The 24,844-nt window shown below is 33.4% G+C and overlaps 1 protein-coding gene across 1 annotated transcript in view; it reads right to left on the bottom strand.

Moving 5' to 3' along the window:
* Positions 1-24,844, bottom strand: part of BRWD3 (bromodomain and WD repeat domain containing 3) — a 120,032-nt gene that overhangs the window by 68,481 nt on the left and 26,707 nt on the right. Inside the window, exons 7-12 of the mRNA XM_060138136.1 lie at positions 6,273-6,433; positions 4,763-4,984; positions 3,962-4,062; positions 3,389-3,459; positions 2,323-2,423; positions 30-70 (exon numbers count right to left, since the gene is read on the bottom strand). Of these exons, the coding sequence (XP_059994119.1) occupies positions 30-70; positions 2,323-2,423; positions 3,389-3,459; positions 3,962-4,062; positions 4,763-4,984; positions 6,273-6,433 (697 nt within the window). The remainder of the gene's footprint in view (positions 1-29; positions 71-2,322; positions 2,424-3,388; positions 3,460-3,961; positions 4,063-4,762; positions 4,985-6,272; positions 6,434-24,844) is intronic.

Below are 24,844 nucleotides of genomic sequence, written 5' to 3'. Positions count from 1 at the left end.
GTTTATATAGATATGTACTACATAGTTACCTGTCTCCATTGTTACAGAACTGAACAGCAACAACCTTGTCCTAAAACATAAAACAACAGATTTTTGGTTAGAATTAATTTATTTTTAAAATGAATAAAGTACTCTTTCCGTCATATTCACATATGAATGTATCATGGAGTAGATTTTTTAATGCTATAATTTTCTTTAAAAAAACCCTCTAATTTTCTTTAAAAAATTAATGAAGGCTGAAACAATACATTAACTAAGGAGGAATACTTATCAGCAGTAATTTGAGACAAACCAGACATAAGCAAACCTGTTTCTAAACCATAATCTCAAGAGACAGATAGTTCTGAATAGATGATAGTTTATTATATTCCCCATAATAAGACAGCACACTAATCTAAAACGCCAACTTAAAAAAAATTCATTTAATAGTAGTTGAATTAAATTCCTCACTTAACGTTTTTTTTAATTTTAGAAAACAAATCAATAATGTCCTGTTTCTTACATGGTTTATTTAATTATTTTACAATGAATTCATTTGACCGTCTTTAGGTTCTATAATTTAGATACTGTTGTTTGAACCTTCCTTTACAATGACTAAACTATACTTTTACAAATATGATGTGCATGGTAGTGATTATATTATAGTAATATACCTTCAAATGTTGTAAACATTTTGACAAACCACAATTATTGAACTACATTTGAACTTAATTTTTTAATTTTTTTTATTTGAACTTAATTTTTAATAAAAAGCTCAGATATTAAATGTCTTCGTATTTATTTTTTCATTTTAAAAACGTATTAAACCGTCTTCATACGTTCAGACGTATCTGTGATTCACACTGTTCCATGATTTCACTGAGTGTTTATCTGACAGATTCGGGATTCTCACTGCCAGTTGCAATAACTGATTTTAGATGTTCTGGAAGGACATCTTACTTTCAATGACTAACAGCCGCCACTGATTTCAACAGGGAATGTTTAAGTTTTCTGATTTTTTCTTAGCTGGGCCCTTGCCAAAAAAACCCTACCAATCAGTTTTTCTTCATCTTTCCCCCCCTCAATTATTTCCCATTCATTTATTAACTCCTCCTCTCTCAGCTCTCAATAAATTTGACTGCACTGTATACACACCTTGCTTGGGTGGTAACTGTAAAGATGCCTCCTTTGTGTGCTCTAGCACAAGTGGATTTTTCCCACTGGATAGTCTCAGATTGAGATCTTTATATATTTCCTAAGTTTTTCTCTTTCACAATTTACATAATATTCCAGGATTTTAGTATCTAGGAATAAGTAACAGCAAGGTGAGAGCTCAGCTAGGTTCAGTAACTTTTCATAAGGAGAATATCCAATTATGTTTATATGGTAAGACAAAAGCAGGAGGCTGTTTCCAAAAGCTCAAGGAAAAGGTTTCTAACAGGGGTCTCTTTTACTACAAATTTCAGGAACATGATTGATTCTGGAACTCACAAAGTATCTTTTTTTAAAAGTCATCTTTCAGGGAAATTATGTGTGTTTTATTGATATGTACTAATACTATTCCAAATAAAGGGTCAATAGTAGTAGGAACAGTAACAGTAAGACTTGTAAAGCTGAGTACTTTCAAATGCTGACTATGCAGCTTTGACAATGAGGAACATGAGATATACAGTGAGCTGAAACAGAAATACTCCCATATTCAACAGTAAATAATTACCTGGAGAAGGTAAGGAAATAAACAGAAGGAAGAAGTGAAAGGTACACAGGGATATGAATAAACAGTAGTGGCTCCAAGATTCCTGAAAATGTCACAGGAGAGTGGAAAGAGCTTGGGAGGAAAAATGCCAGGCACCAATGGCTGTCACCCCAGCATAAAATTGTCCCCTGTATGGAAGGATGTTTTTGATAACTAAATGGGATTAGATTTCAGGAGTCTGATGGCATTCTCAAAATAATCAAACTAAGATCAATGAGCTAAATTCAGTAAAAAGAATTTTTTCCTAAGACATACTGTAATGTGTCTTTTAATAAGTGTATAGGCTTCGAAGTAACACTTATATAATTAATAAAATAAAGCAAGCTAGAAGAGGATTTTTGTAAATTATTACTGTAATATATATTTTTCCCTTCCCATACAGTCAGATAGAAATTGTCTTAAATACTACAACCATACTAAATCCAGAATTTCACACTGATCTTCATTACTAAAGAGACATCTTACCATATAGGTTTCAGTACCAATCTATTAAATTAGGGTAGAGATCGGAAAAAAAGAAATAAAACCAATTTTCCAGGGGTGTTTAAAAAGAAAGCACATATTTAAGTTTCTCATTTTGTTCTTACCGTATGTGACTCTAATTCAGCAATTTTCTCAGGGATCTCAGAACCCAAATAATATATTCTAATCACATGGTCGGTGCTACCTGTTGTAATGAACATACCACCTAGAGGATTAAAAAACAAACAAACATTGTACCAAAGAATTTTAAAAACCCTCTGATGGCTTCCTTAGTTATACATTACCTTGCTAATTAAAAAGCCTTCAAGAAACATAAGGTTATTTTCTAACCATTAAAGACATATTAATATTTCTGAGGAAAAATAAGTAAAATTCAAGAAAAACAAGAGGAATATTTAAAGAACAACTATACCATTCACCCAACAAAAATCCACCAACTATACATTAAATACAGGCCTTTGGATCATAAACATTAAAAGCGTTGAGGAATTCGTTTCTTCATATTTTATGTAAAAACATAATGTTCCAAAATTATTTATAAAATAACCTATATCTACAATTCTCTGTATAGTGGCTACAGTAGTTGAGTGTGAAAACTCAGCAGCTTTTGGGATGATGAAAAAAATTCTAGAGATGGATGGTGGTAATGTATGTAGAACAATGTGAATATACTTAATGCCACAGAACTGTACACTTAAAAAAAGTTCTTAAAATGGTAAATTTCGTGTTATATTTTACCACAACAAAAAAGAAAAGGTTAACCAGCACATAATCCTTAGCAGTAGAAAAGCACTGTTTACATACTGTGAACATGTCTTCTACATGGAGCCACTGTACATGTTTTCTGAAAAGTCAGGGCAGGATTTTAGTGTTGAATTGTGTATGAGTATTGGGGGAAGGCTGTACTTTTTACCAACTAAATTCTGTATTATATAAAAACATATTAATTGTAAATAAGAAAACAACTCAAAATCTATTACATGTTAATTAGAGTCTACAAAGGTCTGTCTATTATAACATATGGTTCGCATTTTTAGCATGTTTCCATTAATTCTCAAACATATGCATTTTTTCTCCACAAAATTAAAAAATATTTTACAGTTGAAAAATCTTTTATAACTGGATTATTCAATATTTTAGATACTCCAAACATTCAATTTTTACACATACCAGAGCTGAAAGATGAACAAGATATCTGAACTCCAGGTCTAGATCTCTCAGTAAATTTCACTGGGCGATCTCTAAGAGAAAAGTAAAATGTTTTTATTTTTCATCATGTTCATTTAATGTGCAAGAATTTTAGCACACTGCTAGATATTGACAGATTTATCATCAATATTATAGAAACCACAAAACTGAAGTAGTAAGTACTATTCCCATTATTGAAGTTAAAAATACATTTAAACTTACAAATATACTTTATGCTATCAGTATAATTATGTTAGCTTTACAAAGAAATTACCATGTTACTTACTACCATCATGAAGAAAGGTTCAAAGTGTTCTTACCAGAGTAAGAAATGAAACAAATACTCCTTATCAAAATTTTGTGTATAAATTAAATAGTCTCTTCAACATTGGTTTCATAAAAAATTTATTCTAAAATCTCTAACATCTAATTGAAGTAGGTATGGATATGTACATACACACTCATACATATATAAATTTATATACTTACATACATGGACTATCAAGAATCTCTCAAAGTGATAAAGAAAAATTTCTAACCCAATTTTAAACTTACTTAAACTTCATTGTTTTTACATGCCATTGCCAGAAACAGATAGTTCCGTCAGCACCAGTAGAAGTGAGGTATCTGGTTGTGCCTTTAGTTGATGGACAAAACTGGAAAAAAAAATTAATTAAAATAGAAACCTTTCATGTTCAAGCTTAATTTCAGTTTCAAGAAATTAGTTATTTAAATTTCCTAGATTAATGAATACCTTATAAAATTTGAAAATATCAAAAAACTAGAAAAGTCATTCATTGAATTTAGGATAAAATATTTTAGCCCTAAAGATAATTGTTTTAAAATTATTCAACATCACACTTTAATATTATTATTTTACTACTTTTAATGGAGAAAAACAAAGTCATTTCCTTAATATTAAACTACGCATACACACACACACACACACACACACACACAAAATCTGACCTGATAAACATTTTGCATTAAATATTAACACAAAGTATGCCAATATTCAAATTAGAAGCTACTTATATCCTGCCTAAAAGGTACTGGTGTTGTTCCTTAAGGCAATTCCGTCTTTTCCCTTCTTCACAAATACAAATGAGATAAAGAAGATGTCTTACACTACATTTGAAAAAACTTTTCAATGACCTTTTTACTTATTTCTAAAGGGAACAGATTTATATGAAAAGGGAACTTTAAAAAATACCTGTCTGCAAGGTAAGGACAAAGCCCTTAAGAAATCAATATTTTTCTGTTGCCATTCTTTGTATAATCCACACGATGTAACAAAAAACAAGAGAATTCTCATTCTTATTACATCTACTAGAGGTATCTTTTTATTTTTCTTACCTGTATGGAAGTAATAGAAGCTGAATGTCCCTGAAGGACTGCAACTGGTGCACAAGTTCGAAGACACCACACTCTTACAACTTTATCACAGCTGCCTGCGGCAATGAGAGTGTTTTCATAGTTAACAGCCATGTCAGAAATTTCAGCAGAGTGCCCTCGAAGTGTAGCAAGAAGGCGCCCATCATCTGTTGCCCAAATTTTCACCAAACAGTCATCTGAACCCTACAGCAACACAAAAGGACAGAAGATTTACAATAAAGCAGAAATTCGCCCCCTCCCCCCACAGAAAAAGCAAAAACAAAGGAGAATTTTATTAAGTTACTTCTAAGCCTTTACTTTTTAGTCTCTTTTCTTCATGTAACATGGAGCGAGTAGAAAATATAAAATATGTCCAAATGACAGCACTGACAAAGCACTGTCCAAACTGATAATGGCATATGTGAATAACTCCTCAAAACTACTACCAATCCTGACAACTCAAAATATTTTTTACTTTTAAGTGATTTGGCATTAACTATCTCTGTCATTATTTCTTTCCTTACACCTGACAGCCTTTTTTCTTAATTGCTTGAATATTTTTTTCTCTATAAATACTTAAAACTTTAACCTAAAATCTACATGCAAACATGAGACTTTGTTAATAATCTCTGGGGAATATTATGTGGAACTTCCTACTGAGAATTTCAAAAGAGCTTTAAATAGTAAAAAGCAATTCTACTGTGGTAGATAAGCTATTTAATAATTATCTGTTTATAAAAAGATGAAAATCATCATCATCATCAACACCCATATACTTAGGTGATGCATTTTGGAGTCATGAAAACATCAATGGAAGAGTCTGTAATGAACTCCAAGAAGTCGAACTTCTCAAAATACAAACCACTTCCTTTGTTGTAGCCTAGGAATTTAAAAAGAAAATTATGCCAGTACCTACACTTCTACATTAACTTAGTACTGAAACAATGAGACTAAGCCTTTACTTGGAAATATTAGTGTGCTACAATTTTGTACTCTAAAGCACACAATATGATCTGGTTATTAACAATCCAATTTTAAAAATAATTACTATTGAATTCAAAGAGAGATATATACAATAACTGTAATCTTCATTACTAAACATGTAGTTCAACTATTCAACTATAAGGATGATGTAATCATTAATTAAGCAGAACTGGCACCAATAGAAAATGCATTTTAATAAATGTTTGCTAAAAGGGAATGAAACCAATTGAGTAGATAAACTTGTTTCACATAAATTAACCACCTCTAGAATATAAGGCCTCCTGAAGATTTATTTTTTTTAAATTAGATTTCCCAAATATAGGTCATTATAGTTCATCCATTTACTTATATAGAAAGAGAAAAGATTTTCAATTTCCACTCATCTTTTCTTGCATGCATGTGTCTAAAAAGGAAGAACTGCTTACAAAGCATAATTCAATGCCATGAAGCCTAGCTTCCATTGTTGTAAATCTCTAATATGCTATAGTATCATTAATTTTAAACTCACTGTAAAAATTCTTCTCCCACTTCGGTCAAATGCTACACAGTAGACAGATGACAAGTGCCCCAGAATTCTCTTATGCATCTTAATGTGCTGGTAAGCAGATGAAGGGAAAATATGGCTGAAGCGACTACATCCGGTTAATTGCCTGGCAGAGGTGATATTCACTGAAAAACAGAAAACAGGGGATTCACTTCTTAAAACCTAAAAGTGAAAACTACATTTAACATGAAGTTAAATCATCAGTATTATGATGAAACAAAACAGGGTACACACACCATGGCAATTCTACGCTGTGAGAAGTCTAAATTCCATCACACATTTCATGATTTTATGAACTCAAGTTCACTACCACAAAGCACTAAGAGTACTCTTCTTTCAAATTCCAGAAGTCTGATTTTCTGTTTACCTTACTATGGTTTCCCAAGTACAATCCCATTTTGCCTTTCTTGGTATACTTCAGTCAAAGACACTGTAACTTTAAATATATATAGGTAAATCTTACCATAACATGAAAGAATTTTAGAATAAAAACGGTATTTGGTTAAGTATAATACATCTTAAAATGTATATAGGAAATTTTATGAACTCCTGTCCTACCTTCTCACACCCATCCACCCTGTAAACAGCTGCGCCTAAAAATTCAAGAGTAATACAAGAGATTTATACAGTAAAAAGAGGAAGGAAACTATAACACCACATAGATTTTCAGTAACAAACAATCCTTTCTAGACTTGTCTATAGGTTCTCCCCCTTTTTGGTTTCAGAAACTATAGACTCTCCCTCTAATCAATGAACTTTTGAGAATTCATCTCTTATAAGGTCATCTTAGATCCTGTCTCCTTTTTTGTTTGTTTTGTGTTCTAATTTTCTTAAAAAGCAGCCAGAATAAAGCATAAATCTGCAAAATTCTCCTCCAAATACCACCTGGATTCTACTCATTTCCCTAAAACGAAGATCTTGTTCCCTATAAGGATATACAAGCACCTACTTGCTCTGTGACATTCCACCAGTCTTCCCTTATACACTGAAAGTATTCAGCATCCAACATATTATATTTTAATCAAAACATAGAAGCCTTAAAAGTTAGAGTGACCTTGAGGCAAGGCAAAATTTTACCATACTTCATAATAATATAGTATAAATAATAATAGCTTTATGTTGAAACAAGGCAAAATTAAGGCAAGAATTGAGTTGTAGCTAGATTAGTACGATTAGAAGCATGCCACAATCAAAAATAAGAAACCTTTCAACATCTCAATCTTAAGAGCAATGAAGTCTTTTTCAGGCAACGGTCAATCCACTGGCCATCTCAAACTGATAAAATGACAAAAATTGAATGATGAATAGAAAAATCCAACTTTGAATGCAAATCATAAGAACACATTAGAAATCTTAATATTTATGTCGAGATGCTGAATAAATAATGGTGGAAAATCCATAAGTATCAGTACTAGGTAAGAGGTTTCCTTTTTGGCAGTTGCTTCCCATGTCAACCTCTAGAAATGGCCACAACTCTAAGATGGGAAGAGCAGGCACCGTAACTTTTGGACTTTAGCAATCTTCCCTCTCCAGTCAAACATTTCTTACTGCTCTGAGTTCCTTGAAACAATCAACCATTACTTCTGCTTTGCTTTTTTTACATTCATATTCTGTAAATATATAGAGGAAAAGGTGTGTTACTTTTAAGGAAGGATTTCTCAACCTTGGAACTATTGGCCTTTGGAAATTTGGGACTGAGGATTCTTTGTTGTGGGGGTCTGTCTGTCTATTGTAGAATGTTTAGCAGCATACCTGGCCTCTACCCACCAGATGCTATTAACACCCCACCAACAACAACTTTTGACAAGCAAAAATATCCCCAGCCATTGCCAAACATCTCCTGGGGAAAAACTGCCCCTGGTTGAAAACCAGGTTGAAGTTTAAAAACAAAAAACACCATCAATATGAAGAAAAATATCAGAAAAGCAGAGATAGAGAAAGAATCAGAATTATAGAATATATGATGGACTATTCTGTAAAAATTAATAATTAAAATATGAAAACTCCATCAATGTGGGACAATTTAGGAGCTACAAAGCAAAAAATATAAAATATGAACTTATAAGTAGATTATGATTTAAATTATACAAAAAACACATACATATATGTATAAAGACTAGAAAGAAAAATGAAACCAACTGCTTTGTGATAAAAGTATAGATTTTTTTAAGTTTCACTTAACACTCTTCTAATAATACATTTTTATCTTAAACACAAGTTTTCTATTAGGTTCTCTAGTCCACTAACAGCTATTCAAAAACTTCCTATATATGGTATATCGCATATTCGACAGCAGGATCATCAAATATTCCTTCTTTCCTATCTCAGCGATTTTTGTTTATTCATATAGCACCTGAGATGATAATATTTATACATTTTTCTCAGTCATTTGGTAATGTCAACAGGTCTTAGGCTCTATATACAATAAGGAGTTCTGTCAACACTCTTTTGCATGTATTCTCCATTTAGCCACTCTTTTTCAGTACTGATGCTTTTTGCTTTTCTTACATCTCTAAAGAATCCTTTATCAAGAACACTTTCTGAAATTTGTAATGGCTGATAACTGACTTTAAAAATACAATTAAAAAGAGTTCACTTTTGACCAATCCTTGAGTATTTTACTAGAAAGTAGATCTCATTCTTCTAGAATAAATATTATATAGCTCCTTTGGGGGAGAGGGATGCTTAGAGTCCTTTTCTCAAAAGTAGTAATTCCTTTCCTCAAAAGTAGTAATAAAATAAAGGGACACACACACACAATTATGACTGTATTGTATTTAAATGTCTCTATCAAGATTACTATGAAAAGCTATATGCCAATAAAGTGGACAATGTAGAAGAAATTGACAAATTCCTAGAAATGTACAATCTCCTCAAACTAAACCAGGAAGAAATAGAAAATATGAATAGACCATTGGTAACCAATCTAGTGGTTACCAATGGGGAAAGGAAAGGGGGAAGGGGCAAGTTAGGGATAGGGGATTAAGAGGTACAAACTAAAATGTATAAAATAAATAAGCTATGAGGATATATTGTACAGCAAAGGGAAACATAGCCAATATTTTATAATAACTATAAATGGAGTATAATCTATAAAAAATTTTTGAATCAGTTATACACCTGAAACTAATATTGTAAATCAACTATACGTCAATTAAAAAATAAATAAATAAAAATAAAACAGTCAAAAATAAAATAAGGGACTTCCCTGGTGGTGCAGTGGTTAAGAATCCACCTGCCAATGCAGGGAACATGGGTTTGATCCCTGGTCGGGGAAGATCCCACATGCCACGGAGCAACTAAGCCCATGCACCACAACTACTGAGCCTGTGCTCTAGAGCCTGCGAGCCACAACTACTGAGCCCGTGCACCACAACGAAGAGTAGCCCCTGCTCGCCACAACTAGAGAAAGCCTGCATGCAGCAACAAAGACCCAACACAGCAAATAAATAAATAAATAAAATAAAATATATACCCTTTTTTAAAAAAAATAAAAAATAAATATCTATCAAATGTACTATTTGAATGCATTGTTTCTTCTTCTATTATAAGCAGAATGCAAGATTAGAGATGAGCAATTTAAACTTTCACCCTAACAAAGTAGAAGGAAGTATTAATGAGAAACAACTACAAATAAATTTTTAAAAAAATCCCACAATCCTATGCCAATATATCCACTATTCATTATTGCAATCTCAATATTAAGCTTTCTAAAATCTACTGTATTTCAAAGGTATGTAATAAGTTTTAGTATATATAATTAATTACCTTGATTACTTATTTAAGTATTTCAAAAACACTATAAAGAGTAAACGTTATCTCAGCTTCAATTTACTAAGGAATGTAGCTCTCAAAGTTACAAAAGTGAAATGACAATACAACCCTCAAAACACTGGTTAGAACTGGGCAATCAATCAACATAATTTTAGTCAGAACAAAATGCCTGCTTCTCCATCCACTGTTGTTAAGGACCTGGCAACCTTGAAAAATAGTACACCTTAATTATGACACCTTTCTATCTGGGGAGCTGATACGGTAATAGTCAGTTTCGAACAATCAGCTACAGAGCATTTTCTCTTGAGTACTGATGTGAACATGCCAACCTTGTCTTGAAATACATTAAGAACTTTTGAGAAAAACATCTTTGATGTCACAATAATTTCTTTGTATTTAGCAATGCTGACAAATTCAATTAGTAGATAAACTAGTCAAATATACATACATATAAAATGTATTTAAATACGAAATATTACATTCAGAATCCACTATGTCTCCTAAGTGTTTCTCTTTAAATCTTTGTAGGATAAGTTTCCAAACTGTTCTCTAAAACATGATATATGAACTAACCCAACAAGAGACCAAAATGCTTAAAGATTCAAGTAATAACAAGATAAGACTTATTCAGTGTATTTTATAAACTTTTTAAGTCACAGAGATTAATAAACAGCTACAAATGGAATAATTGCTTTCTCTCTTTAAAAGGTATTTGTTGACAACCTACTATGAGCTAAAGCACTGTGACAGATACTAGAATACAACTTATAAACGAGTCAAATAAGATTCCCATCCTTGTGGAATTTACATTATTCCACTGGGCAAAAGCATTCATTGTTTACTCAATTGCAGGAATGAATAAGATACTTTAATGAAGTGATCTGCAGAAATATATATCTCTCAAAATGTGTTTTTCTAATAAGTTCTGCAAGTGATGCTGATGCTGTGCCAAATTTGGGAACTACCAATTCTAGTCCAACTTCCCTCCCCACAAAATTATCCTTTCTATAATGTATCTGGTAGATAGCCATTCAGCCTCTGCCTATACACTTCTAGTAAAGAGAAGATTATTTCTAAAAAATGAATGATTTATATGTTGAGCTGCTCTAATTTTGCAGAGACTCTACCTTTCACTGAGCTCAATTTCTTTCCCTCCAAGTTCCAGAGAATCACAGGTTTAGCCCTTGAGAGCTACACTTAAAAAAAAAGTCAAATCCCTTTGTTATATGGTAACCCATGAAATATTTAAAGATAGCTATCATTTGTGCCTTAAGTCTTCTCTCAACATGTGAGGTCTCCTCTATATTACTCACAGCCATAATTTACAAACACCTTTCTTTCCTATCATTCCCTATAGAAAAAAGCATTCTTTCACCATAAACACTACTGTGGTTGCTTTTTTCTGGTAAGGTAAGTCTCTAGTTCATCAATGTCTGAGCCTCTTAAAACAATACAAGGACTTCCCTGATGGTCCAGTGGTTAAGATTCCACACATACAATGCAGGGGGTGTGGGTTCAATCCCTGGTCAGGGAACTAAGATCCCACATGCCGCGTGGTACGGCCAAAAAAAAAAAAAAACAACTGAGCAAAATATCCCCAGTGGTCTGATCAGCACAGAGTACAGGGGATTATTTCCAGCTATGCCTCTATAAATGCAATTTAAGATTGCAAAGACTACATTAGTTTTCTAAAACAGCTGCCTTATGCTATCTAATAGTCAGATTAAAGTTAGTTTAACATTCTTTTCTAGTAAATGTATTTAAGGTTCTAGTGATCACCTCCTTCTTTTCTAAAAGTACACAAACCACTTATTAAATAAGCCTGTCTAAAATTTTCCTGGGGTTAAAGCTAAGTTCACCGATCAATAATTTAAAGATCTGTTCTTTGTTCCCTTATTGTACACTTGTCCATTGGTCATTTCCATTTCTCTTGTCTCCTCTGATTTCACAAAGAATACCTGCCAGTGAAAACTGGTTTAGTATACTGTGACTTAATTCATTTGGGACTCTTAAAGCAGCTAGGTACTCATGCATCTTGGGTTTTCTTTTCTTTTAACCATGCTAGCTCTATCCTTTATACAGTTTAGAGATCTTCCTTTTTGATAGAGAAGACTAAAGCAAAATATAATTATCCCCAGCACTTACATTTTAGTTATAAATTTATTCCATCTATTCCTTTTTAATAAATCTATAGGTTCCTTCCCCATATGCTAATTGGAACATTAAAGGTGTTTTGGGGGTATTCTTATATGGATTGAACCATATGAAATTGTTGATATTCAACCATTTTCTACAAATAGAAGTAGTAATTTTAAATGGCTCAACATAATAACTAAATTGGAGTGGGGAGGAATAAAAGGACATTCATTATTAGTTTGATATAGATATCCTGTTTTACCTCTCCATTAGGAAAGCATCATCCATACTGTCCAGTCTGTAATATAATCCAATATAAATTTCTCACTCAATCTCTACACACTGTTTTTCATAGCACAGCCACATTTTGGCCTATGGATTTGTAAATACATTTAACATGCACTGCTACTCCTTACCTTCCTATTAGATATGTTTGTTTAGAACCAAATATCACCACTCATCACACTTTAAGTACTAATACCATTACAAGTTTTGAATGTCTTTATGTTAAATTTTCTAGTTCACTTTGTTGCATTATATCTAATATTTGTAAATATTCTGCCTAACCTGTATGTTTTCTATCATGAATTACTGGTCACTTCCTCCTTTATGGATCTTTTCCCTATGTTATACCTGCTATACTTCATCATATTTTTTTTTCTTACGGGTAATTTTACTAGTGCGAGTAACAAACAGTAAAATTAACTTATTTTGGCTTAATTTCCTGTGCTTTCTCCACATAAATTAGAAGTGGTAATGAACAGTAAAAGGGAGAGAATACAAGGTCACAGTTATCCCACAAGAAGACTCAAATTTTATGAAGAACATATTAAAGGATTAATTAAAACTGAATAAAATGCACATATTCTCCTGAAATCTATTTTTTCTATTAATATTTTAAATGCTATTTAATTACCTTTAGAAATTAATAATACTGAATGGTCTTTGAAAAAAGGAACAGAAAAATAGCATAATTTGAAGTGTATAATATTCTAGTGTATGTTGGATATTAATGCACCATTTTATGTAATCAAATTCTATTTGTTTCAAAATTACAATATGGAACACTGTGTCCCAAATTAATAAGGTTAGAACCAGACTGACTTTTTCATCTAGTCTTCAATAATAGCTTTGCCTTCCTCACTTTTTGGCATCCTGAATTATAAGGATGTGCTTCTTTTCTTACGTTACTCGTTTTTTCACTGTCCTCTCCATTAGTTATCCATCCCACCATTTTATAGGAAAAAAGTAAAATCTACCAATAACCTATAAAATTCTAGTGTTAGAAAAAAGTGTGTCTATTTTAGAACATTTGTTGAGTGTGGCACAAGATATACTATTTATTCTCTTGACTTCAAAGGTTAGTACTAGACCCTCAAATATTAAATGGTGATATAAAAAACTTAAAAAAAAATAGAAGAATAACAAGGACACTTAACAACAGTAAATCCAAACTGAGGACTTATTACAGGGTTGTTGTACCAAAAAAACTGTATTAGTACATCAGCTTATTCCTACAATAGTTCAAGACCACACAGTTTGTTCTCCTAAATTCAGTCAATCACATCAACACACCTAGGTTAGTAAGCAAAAATAAATAGAAGCATCATTGTAAGTGCATAAATTCTGTGAAAAAATACCTCAAAGCACATTTCCTTCTATTATCTTCATACATGAAAGATAGAACATTATTAGACCAAAAAATGATTAGAAAGCCTAAGCTAAAACATACTGAAACAATTATATAACAGGCAGAGGACAAAAACTGTAAAGTAGTAAATAAGTTTAAAATTGGGGAAAGTTGTAATAAAGTATAAAATATTTGTTATTTTATACTAAATCTAAGGTTTTATATTTTATATACTTAATAAAGAAAATGTTGAATTAAAATGAGTATTACAGAATTTCATACTCCACATGATTTCTTGCTAAGACACAGCTATCAGTAGCAGAATCCAAATTTAAAGTGCATTAGGGGAATGATGTCAGCATCATAATAGTTGAGTTTTTCTTTTCTTCTCTCCCCTCTGATGAACAACTAATTGGACAATAATAGCTGAGAACATCCGAATGATGGGAAAGGACTTGGACATACAAGTACATGAAGCTAATAGAAAACCTTATTACCACAATGCAAAAAGATGTTCTGTAAGACACATTATAATGAAAATTTCAGAAATCAATGATAAAGAATATTAAAGCCAGCAACAGGAAAAGAGAAAGTAACCTACAAAGGAAACCCCATTAGCCTATCAGCAGATTTCTTAGCAGAAATTCTACAGGCCAGGAGAGTGTGGACTGACATATTCCAATTATTGAAAGATAAAAGTTGCCAGCCAAGAATACTTTATCCGGCAAAGTTATCCTTCAAAAGTGAAGGAGAAATAAAGGTTTTCTCAGCCAAACGAAAGCTGCGGGAGTTCAGCGCCACTAGACTTGCTTTGTAAAGAAACACTAAAAGGAGTTCTCCAACTGAAATGAAAGAACCAAAAAGCGAGATGATGACATATGAAATACTCTGGTAAAGGAGAAAAATGGACAGAATTAGAAAACTGTAATTCCATATTAGAATGGTATGTTAATCACTTAACTTTAGATACAGGTTAAAGGGAAAGACTATTAAAAATAACTATAACCACTATAATTTGATAATGAATACACAGCATAAAAAGAGGCAAATAGTGAAATTGAAAATAGAAAAGTGGAGGAGAAGGACTTCCCTGGTGGTCCAGTGGTTAAGACTCTGTGCTTCCATTGGAGGGGCCATGGGTTCAATCTCTGGTTGGGGAACTAAGATTCCACATGCTGCATGGCATGACCAAAAAAAAAAAAAAAAAGAAAAAGAAAGAAAGAAAAGTGGAGGAGAAAAGGGGTGGAAATCTTTAAAGGTGAATGAAGATAAGTTGCTATCAGCATAAAATGGACTGTTTTTTTTTTTATCTATAAGATGTTTTATGTAAACCTCATGGTAACCACAAAGCAAAAATCTGGAATAGATTCATGAAACTAAAAATAGGAGAGACAGAGCATTCCACCATGGAAAACCAACAATTTACAAGGCAGGCAGAAACAATGGGAAAAAGAAACAATGGAGACATAAAACAACCACAAGGCAAACAATAAAATGGCAGTTGTAAGGCCTTACATATCAATAATCACTCTAAATGTAAATGGTTGAATTCACCAATCAAATGGCATAGAGTGGTTGGATGGGTAAAAAAACAAGACCCAGCTACATGCCATTTACAGGAAACTTGTTTCAGCTCTAAAGACATATAGGCTCAAATTAAAGGGATGGAAGAAGATGCTACTGGCAAGTGGAAACCAAAAGAAAGTGGGGATAGACATATTTATCAGGCAAAGTAAGACCTTCAAGCCAAAAATGATAACAAAGACAAAGACTGTCATTATATAATGATAAAAGGAGTCATTACATCAAGAAGGTATAACAATTGTAAATATATGTGCAGCCAACATAGGAGCACCTAAATATATTAAGCAAATACTAACAGGTCTGAAGGGAGAAACAGACAACAAAACAACAATACTAGAGGACTTTAATAGCCCCCTGTCAGCAATGGATAGATCACCCAGACAGAAAATCAATAAGGAAAGGTTGGAATTGAACATACTTTAGATCAAATAGACTTAACAGATATATAGAACATTCCATCCAATAGCAGCAGAAGAAACGTTCTTCTCAAGTGAACATGAAACATTTTCCTAAATAGATCATATGATAGGACACAAAACAAGTCTTAGCAAATTTAAGACTGAAATCATTCCAACTATCTTTTCTGACCATAATTGTATGAAACTACAAATCAACAACAAGAGGAAACCTGGAAAGTCTACAAATATGTGGAAACTAACCAACACGCTTCTGAACAGCCAATGGTAAAAGATAAAATCAAAAAGGACACAAAAAAACTATCTGTAAACAAATGAAAATGGAAACACAACATATCAAATCCTACGAGATGCTGCAAAAGCAGTTCTAAGGAAAGTTTATAGTGATAAATTCATGTATTAGAAAGACTGGAAATAAACAACATCACTTCAAGAAACTAGAGAGAAGAACAAAGTAAGCCCCAAGTTAGCAGAAGGAAGGAAATAATAGAGATCATAGTGAAAATAAATGAAATAGAGACCAGAAAAACAATAGAAAGGTTCAACAAAACTAGGAGCTGGTTCTTCAAAAAGATAAACAAAACTGACAACTTTAGCTAGGCTAAGAAAAAGCAAGTGAAGAAAATAATATTAGAAATGAGAGACATTATAACTGATACTGCAGAAATACATAGGTTCATAGGAAACTACTATGAATTATTATATGCCAACAAATAGATAACCTAGAAGAAATGGATAAATTCCCAGAAACACATAAACTACGAACACTGATGCGGGAATAAATAGAAAATCTGAACAGATCAATAACAAGTAAAGAGACTAAATCAGTAATCAAACACCTCCCAACACAGAAAACCCCAGGACAGGTGGTTTCACAGGGAAATTCCACCAAAAATTTCAAGAATTAATGCCAGTCCTTAACAAATTCTTTCAAACTATAGAGGAGGGAACACTTCCAAACTCATTCTATGAGGCCAGGATTACTCTGATACCAAAGGCAGATAAGAGCACTACAGGAAAAGAAAACTACAGATCAATATCCCTGATGAACATAGATGTAAAAAATTCTCAACAAAATATTAGCAAGCGGAATTCAAGAACACACTCAAAGAATCATAGAAAATGACCAGGGCTTCCCTGGTGGCGCAGTGGTTAAGAATCCACCTGCCAAGAAAGGGGACACGGGTTTGAGCCCTGGTCCGGGAAGATCCCACATGCTGCGGAGCAGCTAAGCCTGTGCGCCACAACTACTGAGCCTACACTCTAGAGCCTGCAAGCCACAGCTACTGAGCCTGCATGCCGCAACTACTGAAGCCTGAGTGCCTAGGGTCTGTGCTCCAAAACAAGAGAAGCCACCGCAATGAGAAGCCCATGCACGGCAACAAAGAGCAGCCCCCGCTCCCCACAACTAAAGAAAGGAAAGCCCACATGCAGCAACAAAGACCCAACACAGCCAAAAATAAAACAAATTAATTAAAAAAAGAAAGTGACTAAGTGGAATTTATCCCTAGGATGCAAGGATGGTTCAACATACGCAAATCAATAAATATAATATATAACATTAAAAGAATGAAGCATAGAAATCACATAATCATTTCAATAGATGAAGAAAAAGCATTTGACAAAATACAACATCCTTTCATGATAAAAACTTTCAACATATTGGGTACAGAAAGAGCATACCAACATAATAAAGGCCATATGCAACAAACCCATAGCTAACATTGTATTCAATGGTGAAAAATTGAAAGCTTTTCCTCTAAGACCAGGAACAAGACAAGGATGCCCACTCTCACCACTCTCATTCAGTTTAGTACTAAAAGTCCTAGATAGAGCAATTAGGTAAGACAAAAAACTACAAGACATCCAAATCGAGAAGGAAGAAGTATAATTGTTGTTATTAGCAGATGATATGATTTTATATAGAGAAAATCCCAAAGACTCAAGTAAAATATGTTATAAGGAATCAACACATTGAGTAAAGTTGCAGGATATAAAATCAACATAAAGATATGAGTTGCATTTCTATACACTAATAATAAAACATCTGAAAACAAAACTATCCATTCACAATAGCATCAAAAACAATAAAATACCTAGGAGTAAATTTAACCAAGGAAGTAAAAGATTTGTACAAATATAAATAAATAAATAACTACAAGACTTTGTTGAAAGAAATTGAAGATATAAACAAATGGAAAGAAATCCCATGTTCATGGATGCAAAGATTGTTAAAATGTCCATGCCACCCATATCTATCTGTAGATTCAACACAATCCCTATGAAAATTCCAATGGCATAATTCAAAATAAAATTCAAAATTCAGAAAAAACAATTCCAATGGCATAATTCAAAGAAATAGAAAAAGCAATCCTAAAATTTGTATGGAAGCACAAAAAAAACCCAGAATAGCCAAAGCAATCCTGAGAAAGAACAAAGCCAGATATACCACACTTTCTGATTTCAAACTATACTACAAAGCTATAGTAATTAAAGCAGTATGGTATTGGTATAAACACAGACCCACAGACCAATGGAACATATTGAGAGTCCAGAAATAACCTTACATGTATGGTCAACTAATATTCAAAAACAGAGTCAAGGGAACCAAGAACACTCAATGGGGAAAGGATAGTCTCTTCAACAAATGGTGCTGAGAAAACTAGATAAACACAGGCAAAAAAATGAAATTGGACCCTTGTCTTACACCACTCACAAAAATTAACTCAAAATGTACCAGAGATCTGATACCATAAAACTTCTAAAAGAAAATGTAGGGAAGAAGCTCCTTGACACTGGTCATGGCAGTGATTATTCACATATGACACCAGAAACATAAACAACAAAAGCAAAAATCAACAAGTGGGACATCAAACTTAAAAGCTCCTGCTCAGCAAAAGAATTAAAATGATGAAAAGACAACATACAGAATGTGAGAAAATTTTTGCAAACCATGTATCTGATAAGGGGTTAATATCCAACATATATAAAGAACTCATAAAACTCAATAACAAAAAATCTGATTAAAAAGTGGGCAGAGGAACTAAACAGACATTTCTCCAAAGAAGACATCCAAATGCCCACCAGATAAATGAAAAGATACTCAACATCACTAATTGTCAGGGAAATGCAAAGCAAAGCCACAACGAGATATCACCTCACATCTTTTAGAATGGCTATCATCAAGAAGACAAGAGATAACACACACTGGCAAGGATGAGGAGAAAAGGGAACTGTTGGTGGGAATGTAAGTTGGTTCAGCCCCTATGGAAAACAATACGGAGGTTCCTCAATAAATTAAAAATAGAACTACCAGGGAATTCCCTGGCAGTCCAGTGGTTAGGATGCCACACTTCCACTGCAGGGGTCATGGGTTCAATCCCTGGTTGGGGAACTAAGATCCCACATGCTACACGGCACAGCCAAAAAAAAAAGAAAAGAAAAAAAAAAACTACCATATTACCCAGCAATTCCACTTTTCACTATATTCCCAGAAGAAATGAAAACAAAATATTGAAGAGATTCACTCTCACTTTTATTCTGGTATTATTCACAATAGCCATGAGATGGAAACAACCTACGTACCCATAACAGACGAATGGATAAAGCAGTTGTGGTATACAATGGAATATTATTCAGCCATGATAAAGAAGGGCATCTTGCCATTTCTGACATGTATGGACCTTGAAGACTTTATGTTAAGTGCGATTAAGTCAGACAGAGAAAGACAAGTACTATATAAAGACAGTAAGATGGTGGTTATCAGGGGCTGGGGAGTAGGGGAATAGGACAGATGGTTGAGGGTACAAACTTAGTAAACAGTAAATAAGTCCTTTGGATCTAATGCACAGTATAGTGAATATAGACAACAATACTGTTGTATAATTATCAAACTTGCTGACATTAGAACTTAATTATTCCAATCATTAAAATGAAATGATGATTATGTGACGTGATAGAGGTGCTAACTATCATTACAATGGCAATCATACTAAAATATGTAAATGTACCAACATGTTGTACACCCTTAAATTTACACAATGTTATATGTGTAACAAATATATTTCAATTTAAAAATGTGCATTAAAAATGCCCATTTTTGTAAAAAGCATAGGCTCAAATAAGCATTTGATTCAACCACAGGAAGAGACATTTGCCCACAGGTACAATTAGAAATTTAATATTTGTAATCATTTTCTGTCTTATGAAATTTTTCATTGAGATTTACATTTAAAACGTAACTGAGCTTTATGCTCTTTAATTCTAGACACAGGAAATGCAGGAGACAGGAAAAACAGCTGCCTTTGGCAATCAGAAAATGCAAACCTGCTGTCTATAACAACATGGATGAACCTGGTGGACATTATGCTAAGTGAAATAAACCAGACGGAGAAGGACAAATATTACATGATTTCACTCATATGTAGAATCTTTTTTAAAAAGTTGAATTCATAGTAACAATAAGTAGAATGGTAGTTGCCAGAGGCAGGGGGGAGACAGAGGAGGAGATACTGTTTAAGGAGTACAAACATTCGGTTTTAAGATAAAAAAATTCTGGAGATCTAATATACAGCTTAGTGACTACAGTCAATAATAATCTACTGTATACTTGAAATTTGGTAAGAAAGTAAATCTTAAGTGTTCTCATAACACACACAAAAATGGTAACATGATAGGTAACTAACAGGTTTATTTTTTATTGTGGTAATCATTTCACATTTGATATATGGTAGACATATATCAAAACACCAAGTTGTACAACTTAAATGTATACAATATGTTTTTGTCAAAAATAAATAAATAGAAAGGAAAAATGCAAGCCAACACTAGTGAAGATTCTGAGAGGCTAATCAGCATTTCTGAGGCCCTAGAAAGTAATCTACACACAACCATGATTTACCTTTCTCTCTTTGAACTAGTGTATGTTATAGAATTGTGCTAGAGCTTGAAGGGACTTTAAAGATTAATTTTTACTCTAATAACTCATTTTACATATAAATAAACTATGATCCAGGTTGGTGAAGCAAATTTTCCAAAGTCATACAGGTGATAATTAACAGAGAAGGAGGGTGCTTGAACTTATGTCCAATGTTCTTTTTTCTTATACCACAGCTACCTGTCAGTTAGTGCTTTATGTTTAAACATATCAGCAATGTTTACCCCCCACCAAATAAAGAATACTGATGGGTCAAAGCAGTGAACTCACCCCTTGTTTTTCTGGGTACCAAGTCACTATTCAATATAAATGAGGACATGTGTTTGACAGACAAGGAGAGCAGGGCAAAGGATATATACAATAGTAATCCTGTGGGAAAATCAAAGAGCCAGGCAAGTAGCTCAACAGGTGTTGGCAGAGTGGGTTCTACCAATTCCCCCTATTTTGGCAGAATAATGGAGTAAAAAGACAACATAGTATTGAGAAAAGAACAAGAGGCCTAGCTTCTTCCTTATCTATAAAATCTATAAAACAGGCATAATACCACCTAAGTGACATGAATTTTGTAGAACATCTAGCACAGTAAGGTTTACTTTCTGTGAAGCTTAGTTCCTATTCTTCTTCCCTTTCCTTTCCTCTCTAGAATTTCAATGTTCTCACATTCCAAAATGGGTAGGGTGGAGGGAAGAGGGAAACATTTGGTATTAGATCGGTTACTCTAATGATAGTAATCTCTATGCTAAAGAAAATAATAAAATACATACAAAAATATTATATTATCCATACATTGCCAACCAGAGTAGACTAAAAAAATCCCTTGTTATATAATAAAACTTAATATTTATTTAATACTTTTTATGTGCCAGGCACTACGCTAAGCACTTTATATGTTTAACTTAGTTAACCCTACAAAGTGAGTACTATTAACATCCCCTTTTTAAAGACATGGAAGCTGAGGCATAAAGGGGTTAAATAATTTCTCCAAGATCCCAAGCTAGTAAGTGACAGAGCCAGGATTCAAATCTAGGCAATATGACTTCAGAGGCTGATCTCTTAACCAATATTGTATAACAGTTTTTCTGAAAATGAGAGAAAAAATTTTAAAAATTATCATTTGCACCAATAGGTAAACTGTGTCCCAAACCTTCTAGCCCAAACCAACCCATATCATAATTACATCTGCCAAATCATATAATCCCAAAACTATAGTATAAAAAAGCAAGATAGAATATGTTTTAAAAGAGATTGAAAACTCCTAGAAATAATAGGTGGGCTGAGCAAGGTCACAGGAAATAAGATCAACACACATAAATCAAATGCATTTCTATACACTAATACTGAATATGCAGAAACCAAAATTAAAAACACAATATCATCAATAGGGGTAGGGGGTTAAGAGGTACAAACTACTTGGTATAAAATAAATAAGCTACAAGAATATATTGTGCAGGGTTTCCCTGGTGGCGCAGTGGTTGAGAGTCCGCCTGCCGATGCAGGGGACACGGGTTCGTGCCCCGGTCCGGTAAGATCCCACATGACGTGGAGCGGCTGGGCCCGTGAGCCATGGCTGCTGAGCCTGCGCGTCCAGAGCCTGTGCTCTGCAACAGGAGAGGCCATAACAGTGAGAGGCCCGCGTACAGCAAAAAAAAAAAAAAAAAAAAAAAAAAAATATATATATATATATATATATATATATATATATATAGTGCAGCACAGGGAATATAGCCTCTATTTTATAATAACCACAGATGGAGCATAATCTTTAAACGTTGTGAATCACTATGTTCTACACCTGAAACTTACGTAATATTGTAAATCGACTATACCTCAATAAAAAATAAAGTGTAAAAAAACCACACACATTTACAATCACTCCAAAAATTAAATACTTGGATATATACTTAACAAAACATGTACAATATCTGTATGCTGTAATTATAAAATGCTGATGAAAGAAATCAAAGGAGACCTCAATAAAGAGACATACCATGTCCATGGATTGAAGTCTCGACATAGTAAACACGTCAATTCTCCCAAATTGATTTATAGGCTTAATGCAATTCCTTTCAAAAGGCTTTTACAGACATTAATAACCCTGTCCTAAAATTTATATGGAATGGCACTGGCCCTAGAATGTTGAAAACAATCTCGACAAATAATAAAGTGAGAGGGACTACTCTTTCCAACGTTAAGCCTTACTATGTAACTACAATAATCAAAACAATGCGGTCCTGGTAAAGAGATAAACACATATATCAATAGAACAGAATAGAGGACCAAGAAGATCCACACAAATAGTAACTGATGTTTGAAAAAAGTACAAATCAAATTCAATGGAGGAAGGATATCATTTTAAACGAATGGTGCTGGAGCAACTAGATATCCATTGATAAAAAATAATGAACTCCCACCTAAACTTCAAACCTAAACTTCTCCCAGTTTACCAACCCAGCACCTTTGCTTATGCTATTCCTTTAGCCTTATGCCTAACCTCTGCCATTTCATCTTGTCAATATCCTTCTTATCCTTGGAGGCATAGCCTAAAACCATTCTTTTTCATGAAATCTTTCTCAATCACTTCAGCCAAAACTAAACCCTCCTGTTTCACTTCTTATTGTGGTCCTTGTATTAGTTATCTGTGCATATCTCTGATCTAAGATTACAAGCACTTTAAGGATAGAGATTAATGTATCATGTACTGACCTAGTTCAGTCAGTACATGATAGATTAATCATGTACTGATTAATGTACTTCTAGTACCTTGGAAGCAAAAGACCCTCAAGTATTTGCTTAATTAATCTGGTCCCACCTTTCCCAAAATATCCAACCATAATTCATACTCCTCCAGGGCATAAATTTTCCACTTAAAATCATAGAAGCCTTCTTTTCTGTCCTATGCAGATATCCTCTCATCTGTAATGTTCCACCCTTCAAGTTATAATTAATCCTTCAAAGTTCATCTCAAAGGTCACTTATTCCTTAAAATCTTTCCGTGTTTCTCTTAATCAGTTTCACCTCTCCTTCCTTCCTTAATGCCCATTACTGTATTTCCCTTAAATCACTTAGTCTATGTCTGCTTTAGACAGAACATTTGTGCTTCCTCCCCCAAATTCATAAATTGAAAACCTAATATCCAATGTGATGGTATTAGGATGTGGTACCTTTGGGGAAGTAAATTAGTGACCTTATATAAGAGGCCTGAGAAAGTTCCCTTGCCCCTTCCTCCATGTGAGGTATCTATGAACCAGAAAGCCAATTCTAACCTGACACCAAATCTGCTGGTACCTAATCTTCGACTTCTCAAACTCCAGAACAGTGAGAAATAAATCTTGTTCATAAGCCACCTCGTCTATAGTATTTTGTTATATCAGTCCAAAAGGACTGAGACAATGCCTTGTACTATAATCATAGTCCAGCATCTGTCTAAACCTCCCCAAAGAGTAAAATTCTTGACAGCAAGGACTGCCCTGAACATTAGAAAAGGTTTTGCATATATTTGCTGTTCAAGTATTTGCTGAATTGAATAAAAATTATTTCTAGTATTCAACCTTCCAAAACCATTGAGAATATAAATTCCATAGTAAGTTTGATAGGGAATATTGATCAAATCTGCAATTTTCTTCTTATGACTTACAAGATATCATTTCTGATTCTCATTTCAAGATATCATTACTGCCTCTCTAAACTTTGCCTTCTTAGTTTCTTATATTGTTTTTCTACCCTGACTCACCCTTGATGAAATGCTAACAGTTCACTCAAATTCTATCCTGGGATTTCTTCTCTGTTTTCATGCTGTCCCTGCAATCTTACCTACCCATATACTAATTACTGCCAAATCTTTATCTCTAACTTACATCTTTCACCTGAGCTCCTGGACCACATTTTCAACTACCTAATGGACATCCTTCCCCTCTACCTAGATGTACCACAGATGGAGAGTTCCCAGATCACATTCATTATCCTTCCATCACAAGTTTTCTATATTCTCCCTCTCCTCAATTTTGTTACTAATAGTTTTACTCTTCCTCTTTTATACCCCACATCCAACCAAACTGTATTA

This window comes from Lagenorhynchus albirostris, chromosome X, assembly GCF_949774975.1.
Source record: "Lagenorhynchus albirostris chromosome X, mLagAlb1.1, whole genome shotgun sequence".
Taxonomy (NCBI): domain Eukaryota; kingdom Metazoa; phylum Chordata; class Mammalia; order Artiodactyla; family Delphinidae; genus Lagenorhynchus; species Lagenorhynchus albirostris.
This window is presented reverse-complemented; position numbering and strand designations above follow the sequence as displayed.